Source organism: Peromyscus californicus, unplaced genomic scaffold (genome assembly GCF_007827085.1).
Source record: "Peromyscus californicus insignis strain IS unplaced genomic scaffold, ASM782708v3 Scaffold_21__1_contigs__length_65335640, whole genome shotgun sequence".
NCBI lineage: Eukaryota > Metazoa > Chordata > Mammalia > Rodentia > Cricetidae > Peromyscus > Peromyscus californicus.
Window position 1 is genome coordinate 28116213 of NW_026294514.1, and position 10994 is coordinate 28127206.

At 45.1% G+C, this 10994-nt stretch overlaps 1 protein-coding gene across 2 annotated transcripts in view; it reads right to left on the minus strand.

Annotated features, from left to right (window-relative positions):
• Nhej1 (non-homologous end joining factor 1) overlaps window positions 1-10733 on the minus strand; it is a 99931-nt gene extending 89198 nt beyond the window's left edge. Inside the window, exons 1-3 of one of the 2 annotated variants that reach the window (XM_052749904.1) lie at window positions 10612-10733; window positions 5371-5547; window positions 4544-4756 (exon numbers count right to left, since the gene is read on the minus strand). In XM_052749904.1, the coding sequence (XP_052605864.1) occupies window positions 4544-4756; window positions 5371-5547 (390 nt within the window). In that variant the 5' untranslated portion in view covers window positions 10612-10733. The remainder of the gene's footprint in view (window positions 1-4543; window positions 4757-5370; window positions 5548-10611) is intronic. The other variant, XM_052749905.1, reaches the window with a different exon arrangement.
• Window positions 10734-10994: the final 261 nt, after the last annotated feature.

Below are 10994 nucleotides of genomic sequence, written 5' to 3' on the forward strand. Positions count from 1 at the left end.
TGCAGATGGTGCTGCTGGACGACCTGCAGCCACACCTCTCAAAGAACACTCTGATCACTGAGTGCTACTGAACACAGTGAGCATCATTCATTGATTCTTGAAACTTTATTAAGAATATATATATATATATATATATATATATATATATATATATATATATATATATTCTATGATATACTATAATTGGTTTAACCATTCACCTCTTGGGTTATTTCTGGCTTGGGAACAAACAAAGACACCAGGGCTAGAGAGATGGCTCAGCATCTATGAGCACTGGTTGCTCTTCAGAGGACCTGGGATCATTCAATTCCCAGCATCCACCTGGCAGCTCCCAACTCTCTGCAACTCCAGTTCCAGGAGGTCTGATACCCTCTTCTGGCATCTGCAGGTATCAGACACACATGCGGTGCATAGACAGATATGCAGGCTAAACACATACACACAAAATAAAGTTTTTAAAATGCTACAATGAACATTTGGGAAGAAGTCTCTGAGTGGCTCTATGTGGGGAAGGGAGGCTAAGAGAGTTGTTCCTTGTTTTGTGATACTGTGACGCTCTGGCCGGCCTAGAACTCACTACATAGCCTAAGCAGCCTCAAACTCCTGGTGCTCTTCTTGCCTCTGCCTCCAGAGTACTGGGATTAAGGGCATGTACCACTATACCTAGCTGGACATGTGTTTTCATCACTCTTAAGTAAATATCCAGGAATCGAATGGCTGGATTAAGTAGGGTATACCCAACTTAAAAACAAAGGTTGGGGCAGGAGAGACGGCTCAGTCAGTAAGTGTTTGTCATACAATCATGAAGACCTGAGTCTGAAGCTCCAGCACCCACATAAAAAATGGTGAGCGGTTCGAGGCCAGCCAGGTCTACAGAGCGAGTTCTAGGGCAGCCAGAGCTACATAGTGAGATCCAAAAACCAACCAACCAAACAAACCGAAAGTGGTAAGCATCTGTTATCCTACACTACAGAGGCAGACAGGAGGGTTTCTGGGAATTGCTGGCCATCCAATCTAGCCAAATCAGCAAGCTTCAGGTTTAGTGAGAGACTCTGTCTCAAAAACCAAGGCAGAGAAGTAATTAAGGAAGACACCTGAAGCTGGGCAGTGGCGGCACATGCCTTTAACCCAGCCTAGTCTACTAGCGAGCTCCAGGACAGCCCGTGCCACACAGAGAAACTACACGGTGGTTTGACAAAAAATGGCTCCCCAAAGGACTGGTACTGTTGGGGGTGTGGCTTCGCTGGAGTGGGTGTGTGGCCTTGTTGGAGGAAGTGTGTCACTGTGAAGGCAGACTTTGAGGTTTCATATATGCCCAAGATACTTCCCAATGTCCCAGGCCACTTCCTGTTCCCTTCTGATCAAGATGTAGCCAGCACCATGTCTGCCTGCCTGCCCCCATGTCCCATCATGATGACAGTGGACTGAACCTCTGAAAATATAAGCCACCCCATTAAATGTTTTCCTTTATAAGAGTTACCATGGTCATGGTGTCTCTTCACAGCAATAGAAACCCTCACTAAAACACCCTGTTGGAAAAAAAAAAAAAAAAAAGGTGTGTGGGAGACACCTAAATTTGACATTTGGCCTCTACACATATTCTAACCCACTTGCACATGTACCTGCACACACATACACATGCATTATTCCCCAAACTGCCTGTAGTGGTTCGAATTTGATTAGCCTCATAAGCTCATAGGGAGTGGCACTATTAGGAGGTATGGCCTTGTTGGAGGAAGTGTGTCACTGTGGAGGCGGGCTTTGAGGTCTCCCATGCTCAAGTCACTCCCAGTATCTCAGTTCACTTCCTGTTGCCTGTGAATCAAGATGTAGGATTTTCAGTTCCTTCTCCAGCACCATGTCTGCCTGTCTCCTGCCATGTCCCCCCATGATGATAATGGACTAGCCTCAGAACTGTAAGCTAGCCCAATTAAATGTTTTCCTTTATAAGTGTTGCTGTGGTCATGGTGTCTCTTCACAGCAACAGAAACCCTAAGATACTGTCTGTGTCATTTTACATTCCCATCAGCTACAGTGGATATTTGGAAGAAATTCAAGACTTCTAGTTTAAGTTTTATAAACTATCTCAAATCCTCAAAGTGATGAAGACGGGATTCAAACAAGATATACTAAATCCAAAGTCAGTTTCTTTCTTTCTTTCTTCCTTTTTTTTTTTTTTTTTTTTTTTTTGGTTTTCTATGTAACAGTCCTGGCTGTCCCAGAACTCTCTGTTTACCAGGATGGCCTTGAGCTCACATAGACCCACCTGCCTCTGCCTCCTGAGTGCTGGGAATAAAGGCATTCACCATGCCCAGCAGTTGGTTGGTTTTTGAGACAGAGTATCATGTAGCTCATGCTATACTCAAAGTCACTATGCAGCTGAGGATGGCCTTGAACTCATGATCCTCCTGCGTTTAGCTCCCTAGTGCTATGATTACAGACATGTAAAATCATACCCAGCTTTGAAAATGTGTCTTTTTGTTTTGTTTTGTTTTTTGTTTTTTGAGACAAGATCTCTCTATTATGTAGTTCTGGCTGTTCTGGAACTTGCTACATAGACCAGGCAGGCCTCAAACTTAAGTGCTTGGATTAAAGGCATATGCCACCACACCTAGGCTGAAAACTTGTTCTTAAATTTATTATTAATTATTAATAAAAGTTCTTAGGGCATTAAAGCTACAAGCAAGAAGAAGGCATGATCCTCCTAGTCTGTAAAAGAGGGCTTTGAAGTTCACTAGACTAATGTAGAGTTCAAATTCTAGTCATGAATAAGCTGGATGGCTTTGGGCAAATTACTTTCAATCTTGGTTTCCTGTTCTGAAAAATGGAAATAATAATATCTATCTTGTAGAAAAATCATAAGGACAAAAAGAGGAGAAAATGCTTAGAAAAGTATCACACTTCACTCTGTTATCAAAGTGGTCTTGATAAGTCACAACTTGGAACTATTTTTTTTTTTTATTTTTTAAATTACACTCATGATATTCATTAATTACACTCATGATATTAATCACATTTGTGGTATTCATAGATTACATTCACAGTATTCATTCAATTATATATATATATAATTTATATATATATATATTTTATTTTATTTTATTTTTTAAAGATTTATTTATTATGTATACAGCATATATGACTGCAGGCCAGAAGAGGGCACCAGATCTCATTACAGGTGGTTGTGAGCCACCATGTGGTTGCTGGGAATTGAACTCAGGACCTCTGGAAGAGCAGTCAGTGCTCTTAACCTCTGAGCCATCTCTCCAGCCCTTTTTTAAATTTTAAATGCCGAATGTCATTTACTGAAGGAGGGAGGAGGTCTTAAATACAGGCTTACAGCACAATGGGAGAACCCCGGAGGGTAGAAGTTCGCTACAGATGTTTTATAATCTTGCATCTAAGCTGTTAACGCCCATTATTCAGGATACACAGACAAGGAACTTCCCTTAAGCATTCAGGAGGGTGGAACCTGGCAGGGAATTAGCATAGGGAGGATATCAAGGTCAAGATCCACAAGCAAGGCAACAGTTACCCAAAATGGGGGCCAGGGACTTACAGGTCCTTTTTTATTAAATAATGAGCTTCTGACTTGGGTTGCGTGGGACATCAGCAGGTCACCTTACCCGTCATGGAGACGCCTGCCCAGGCCCCATAGTTGCTCTGTCTTAGATTGGTGAGTGCCCCCCCCCCCCAGGTATTACCCGTCTCTGAATACTCATTATCATACAGGCTCAATCCACAACTTGGAACTATTAAAGCCTCTGCTTTATGCCAGATATGGTGAATTCCAGCATTTAGAAGCTGAGGCAGGAGGATTGCTTCAAGTTCAAGGCAAGCCTGGGTTCTACAGTGATTTCAAGGCAGCTAAGGCTACATAATAAGACTCTCAAAAAAAAAAATCAAGAAAAGTGGAACTGTATCAGGCAAAGATGGGCAGATCTCTGTGAGTTCCAGGCCAGCCAGGGCTACAGTGAGACCCTATCTCAAAAAATCAAGAAAACCCAGGGATATACTCCATAGAGTGCTTGTCCAGCACAAACCCCTGGGTTCAACCCCTCAGTACTACCTAAGCTAAGCATGGTGGTGGATCTGTAACACTCGGGTGAAAGAATGAGGTAGTCCTAGAATAGCCTAGCATACATGAGATCCTGTCATTAAAATAATAACATTGGATGAAGTCACAAAATAAAATGTGAAGATCCAAACCCTGTTTTGCAAGGCAAGGAAGGCTTTATCAGTTAAAAATCCCCAAAGCCTCTGGTCTAGTCAGGGAGTGGTTTTTATTATTATTTTTCTTATTAGGAAAGAATTTCAGCCAGACAGCTTTTATCCCAGCACACAAAGGCAGAGGCAGGTGTGATCTCTGTGAGTTCAAGGCCAGCCTGGTCCACAGAGTGAGTTTCAGGACAGCCAACACTACACAGAGAAACCCTATCTTGAAAAGAAAAAAAAAAAGAATTTCAGGAAATATAAGGGCACCCCGATCTTTACCTGAAGCAGCTGGGATCCCCACCTGCAGCCTTATCTAAATTGCACTTACCAGTGAAGAACTAGCTGGAGTACAGTGGAAATGCCAATTGAAGGGGAGACCAGACAGCTCACTCCGCACCCGAAGAATCAGAGTCTCGGCTACCCGATCACAGGAGAAGGTAGCTTGGCTAACGTGAGCAGGGTCTTTAAACAACGGGACAAGCACTTCCTCCAGATGATGGAGAAAGGCTGATGGGGGAGCAGTTAGGCGCTTGTTCAGCTCCTAGAGAGACAGAGTGGGGGCGTTAAAAGGCAACTCCTCAAAGGCAGGAGCAAAGGGGAACCATGAAGATAACGGGCAGGAGAGGAAGGGAAGGCAAGGGGAAGGCATGGCAGCAAAATGAAGATAAGAAAAAGAGCTGCGAAGACCAACTAGCCTGCTCCACAGCTCTGTCCTGGGGAAGAACGATGTACTGAGGGCCTGAATATATCATACAATAGAGATGACAGTGTGCATTATTGTTCACGCAGTCAGTCTCTCTCACACTCTCTCTCTCTCTTGCTCTCCAGAAATGTTTCAGATTTCTGAGTTTCTTAGATTTTGGAATATATGTATAGATTTTCACCAGTTGCACAACTCTAACCCCAAAATCCAAAATCTGAACTGATCTAAAATCTACAACTTTTTGAATGCTTGAGTATTTAGGATGTAAAAAGTTTCATATTTTAGAGCAATTCAGATTTTGCATCTTTCGGATAGAGATGTTAAGCCGATAATTGTTTCAAACCAATTCAGGCCTCCTTGCCAATGTATAGATAGACAGGTTGATGATATTAATGTCCTATGGCCAGCACACCACACCACAGTGATACCTCTCTTCACACTTATATTCTTACCTTGGCTCGCTGGCTGACCACCAAAGTATCCGCCTGTTCATGCCACACCTGTTGAAGATCTGAAATCAGCAAGGCATAGCCCTGCTTGGTGACAGACGCCTTGGCCAAGAGTGAGTTCTCAGCAAGTTGTAGCCATGCCCATGGCTGCATCAACAGGCCTTGCTCTAGTTCCTCCATCTGCAGAAAAGTCCTAATTTAGCACAGTGCCTCCAGGAAATTCAACCCCCAAGAGGACCACTCACAATACCATGTCAACTGAAATCGTGTGAAAATCGTCCCCAGTAAAACAGAGGCATGAAAGCATACCCATACACCCCACCCACCTCTACATAACCAGTCTAACTACCCCTTGACAATTGACCTCAAATTTATTTAGAATCTGGGGCTGGAGAGATGGCACAAAGGTTAGAGCACTGTTTGCTTTTCCAGAGGACTGGGATTGAATTCCCAGCACCCACATGGCAGCTTACAACCATCTGTAACTCCAGTTCCAGGGGATCTAATGCCCTCTTCTGGCCTCTTCACGCACTGCACATGTAGTATCTGCATACATGCCAGAAAAAAACTCTCATACACATAAAATAAAATTAAATAAAATTTTTTTTAAGATCAGAATATTTCTTACAATAAGTTCCTAAAGAATAGAAAACCTGTCTTTACCAGGTGTGGTGGTGCATGCCTGTAATCCCAGCATTGAAAGATGGAGGCAGGGAGTTCAGGATTCCCAGGCCAGCTGGGGATACAGGAGACAGACTCAACTAGGTGTAAAAGGAGGAAGGGAGGAAGAAAAAGAGGGAACAAAGGAGGAAAGGGGAAGAAAGAGCAGATCTCTTTCTTCCATAGTGTTTAAATAGCATATTGATGCATTTAATATAATATGAAAACCCAAGCCAATCCTGCTGAATCTTTACTTGGATCCTATATGTGTGATGCTATCCATCCCAGAACTTTAAGAAGGAAAAGAATGACATTTGTCTTGAAAAAAAAAAATTGCCAGGGCGGTGGTGGTGCACACCTTTAATTATAGCACCTGGGAGGCAAAGGCTGGTGGTTCTCCAAGTTTGAGGCCAGCCTGGTCTATAGAGTGGGTTCCAGGACAGCCAAGGCTACACAGAGAAACCCTGTCTCAAAAAACTAAATAAATAAAACTTAAGTCCTGAATATGAGGGGCTGGACATTGAAATTATTTGGCTGCTAAAAGCAAAGTTAGGGTCAGTGAGCTGGCTCAGCAGGAAAAGGCATTTGAGCCTGACGGCCTGAGCTGGATCCCCAGGATTCATACGGTAGAGGAGAGAATTACCTCCCAAAAGTTGTCCTCTGACCTCCACATAGGCATCTATTGGTGCTATACTTGTTTTGTTTTTCAACACAGGGTTTCTCCATGAAGGCCTGCTATCCTGGAACTCACTCTGTAGACCAGGCTGGCCTTGAACTCAGAGATCCGCCTGCCTCTGCCTCCCAAATGCTAGGATTAAAGACGTGCACCACCACTGCCCGTGCTATAATTTTTTTAGTAAAAAGAAAGAAAGAAGACAAACTCAGGAAATTTGGAAGCAAACAATAAAATCCTAAAGCAGACGTGGTGGTGTGCACCTATAATCCCAACCCTGGGGGGAAGGAGGAGGGAGACCAAGGCTGGCTCTACTGGTAACACACCTGCCTCACAGGGACCTAGATTCAGATGCCCAGAAACTACAGAAAAAGCCTAGTGGGGTGGTATGTACCTGTAGTCCCAGGACTAACAAGAGAGAGGCCAAGAAAGGCCGAGAAGAGGGCAGCTACACCCAGGCCTACTTACCAAAGTTCTAAGCTAAGACTCTATCTCACAAGCAGTAGGAGGCACCTGAGGACCATCTCTGAGATTGTCCTCTGACTTCTACATGCATTGTGCTTATACACTCACACAGACACAGACACAGACACAGACACACACACAGACACACACACACACACACACACACACACACACACACACACACACACACACACATATCCTTATCCCCAGATAAGAGAATATGAAATGAATAAATAAATTATTTTTTTTGTTTTTCAAGACAGGGTTTCTCTGTGTAGCTTTGTGCCTTTCCTGGAACTCACTCTGTAGTCCAGGCTGGCCTTGAACTCACAGAGATCCACCTGGCTCTGCCTCCCGAGTGCTGGGATTAAAAGTGTGTGCCACCACCGCCCCACTATAAAATTTTTTAAAGAATGAAATTTAAAAAATTTCAAAATAAAGGGCTGGAGAGATGGCTCAGAGGTTAAGAGCACTGACTGCTCTTCCAGAGGTCCTGAGTTCAATTCCCAGCAACCACATGGTGGCTCACAACCATCTGTAATGAGATCTGGTACCTCTTCTGGCCTGCAGTCATACACGCTGTATACATAATAAATAAATAAATCTTTAAAAAAAAATTTCCAAATAAGCCAGGCGTTGGTGGTGCACACCTTTAATCCCAGCACTCGGGAGGCAGAGGCAGGCGGATCTCTGTGAGTTCGAGGCCAGCCTGGTCTACAGAGCGAGATGCAGGATAAGCACCAAAACTACACAGAGAAACCCTGTCTAGAAAAAAAAAAAAAAACCGAAAAGGAAATTTCCAAATAAACCAAAGTTCAACCTACACAGTGAGTTCAAGCGAAGCCATCCCGGACTACATAAAACCCTGTTTTTTTAAAAAAAATCCTAAAACAGAGGTTCATTTTGAAGTTTTAATTTAATTATCCTCTCACAATTTCATACCTATATAATCTATTTTGATCACAGTCCCCCTTATCTAAAACAGAAATTCGTACTCAGTCCGTTCAAGTTAATCCTCTACAATTATGGAAAAGTCACGTGTACGTGCATTACGGTAGTGTGACAGTCAAGATGCCCATGACTATCATCGCATTACTAATTTGATGACAGGGATACAGGGGCATGATAGACACACGCAGCAGTGACACACACAAGGGTTAATAAGAGCAAGAGAGAAACGTCCCCAAGCCCCTTTCAGCAAACGAGCAGGCAGCACAGTTCACACCACAGAGCAAAAGACAGCCCCACTCACATGACTGGGTACAACCCCACACGAAGGCCCACACCGCCAACATGCCTTTCTGCTGAGCTTGGAACTCCCAGAGACCAACATTTCTACCCCAGTAAAGAATGCTATGGGCTGGCGGGATGGCCCAGGGGCCAAGAGCACGGGCTGCTCTCCCAGAGGTCCCGGGTTCAATTCCCAGCACCCACGTGGCAGCTCACAACTGTCTGTCATCCAGCTCCAAGTGATCTGACACCCTCACACAGACATACATGCAGGCAAAATGCCAATGCACATAAAAATAAAGATAAATCATTGAAAACTGCTGTATCCTCAAGCTAGTTAAATAGGTAGTAACTAAGTCTGTCTGACAGAATTTATTTTTCCTGTGGGAGTAAAAAGTCATATGAAGCCGGGCGGTGGTGGCGCACGCCTTTAATCCCAGTACTCGGGAGGCAGAGCCAGGCAGATCTCTGTGAGTTCGAGGCCAGCCTGGGCTACCAAGTGAGTTCCAGGAAAAGGCACAAAGCTACACAGAGAAACCCTGTCTCGGAAAAAAAAAAAAAAAAAGTCATATGATTCCCTTCATTATTTTCATCTATAAATACAAAATTGTGAAGTGCCAGGAGGTGAAAACTTAAGACTACAAAGAAAATAACGAAATTCCTGTTCAAATCTGATATAACAGTCATTTCCAACTCAGCCGAAGCCATCAGCCTTCCTAGCTTTCAAAGCACTGTCTCATGGCACTCCTTAATTTGCACTGTAATTAACAGGTAGAACATAAATGTATAGAGTCAGAAAGGCTGCATTTACGACAGGGATCCTTTAAGATCGTAGAACCGAGTGACATGACTGCCATCTTGGCCCAAGCATGCGCGCTGTGTGTGATGTATCTGCACAGTGATGAAACTGCCTCATAACACAGTTCTCAAAAACGTATGTCCGTTTCAAGTGACACCCAACTGCATACATGGTGGTTATCTGCAGCAGCCTGGGAACCGTCTGTGTTGAGATGGTTATTTCCATCACGTGCTGTTCCAACAGGGAAGACTGGTCTTGGAATAGTTAAAGAGTCTTCACTGGGTAAGAGTTTACATTGGAAAAGTTTAGAAATACAAATGAAGTTGCCAAACCCTCTAATTTCCCTTATAGGCACATCCTGGCATGCACTCTAAAAGTCACCAAAATTGAGTTTATTGGCCTAACTGGTCCTTCCTTAAGTCTCGAAGGTCAAAACCCACAAGTTAATGTTTTGTCTGAATGGGAGGAAGCTGTTTAATGTGGCCAGGGACAGCTTGCCCTATAAAAAAAAATGTGTAAAGCATTCAGCACCAGACCCGGGCTGGCTGCTCCCTGCCACTCAGCCTGGACTGAGGTAAGCTTAACTCGGTGAGTCAAGCATGTGAGGCATGCACACAGGAAGCTGAGGCAGGAAGGATCTTGATTTGGAGACCAACATAGCAAGAGCCTCTCAAAAAAAAACACCACAAAACAAACAAACAAACAAAGAAAAAACACAAAACTCCGTGGTAGAATGGATTGGGGCCTGAGATCGTCTCCAGCGTGGTGGGAGAAGGAATCTAAGTCCTCTGGGTTTTACGTTCCCCAGTCCAAGTTGGTCTTCAAAGAACACGTTAACCAATTTCACCGGTGTGATTGTCTTTTAACAGTGAGAAAGTGAAGTAGCAAGAAGTTCTGTCACTCGGCCGTGGGTGCTCCTCAGGACAGTTCCTACAACACCCTGCAGAGGGCAACAAGGCCCCACAGACGATGCGGTGGGCCCACGCCCTGTGCCACCAGAGAGGGCCAACCTTCGGCCCTGCAGCCAGAGGCCACCCCGGGAGCGCCTACGGCGTCCATGCACCACTCCTGCAGGGCCTTGGTCGCCCGCCTCTCATTTTTAAAGCACCCGAAGCATGCACGTATGGCTCAGGACCCTAAAGGGGTAACAAAGCTAATTCAGCCCAATGGGCCGAAATGCCAGTCAGCTAATGATTAGGAGCCAGCCGCCCCCGCCCCCGTGAAGACTGACGCCGAAGGGGGATTGCGCACGCGCAGGACCGCCCACTCCTGGAGGCCTGCCCCAAAGCCCGGGCTGCGCGCGGTCCCTTCTGGGAAAAAGCACCCGGGTAGGGGGTCACCGTGAAAGTTCCTCTCGGCTTTTCGGCGTCCGACCGGACCCAGATCGCGGCTCTGACTCGAAACCGATCCTACCTACCGTCAGCGGCTGCGGGAGCTCCCACCCTCCTCACGGCGGGCCTGCCCTCGTGCGCAAACTGAAGGGCCTAGGGTAGAGGCCACCCCCCCACTCGGGAAGGCGGAGTCTTGGGGTGGGGGCGGAGCCAAGACCTGTGGTGGGCGGGGACCCGAAAACCCACTTGTCAAGACCACTGGCAACCCTGCTGCTTTCCTAATTCCTTTTCCAGTTGAAAGGAAATACTGCTTCCTCCTTGCCCCCTCATCGTTATTTTCGTCTGTATTATAGACTATCTTCTGCTTTACATTTTAGTTACTAATTTAAACCTTAAATGCAGGGAGAGGGCAGGGACCCTGTCATATTCATGTCTGTGGATGCAGGACCTTGCTCGTGGGAAGCACTCG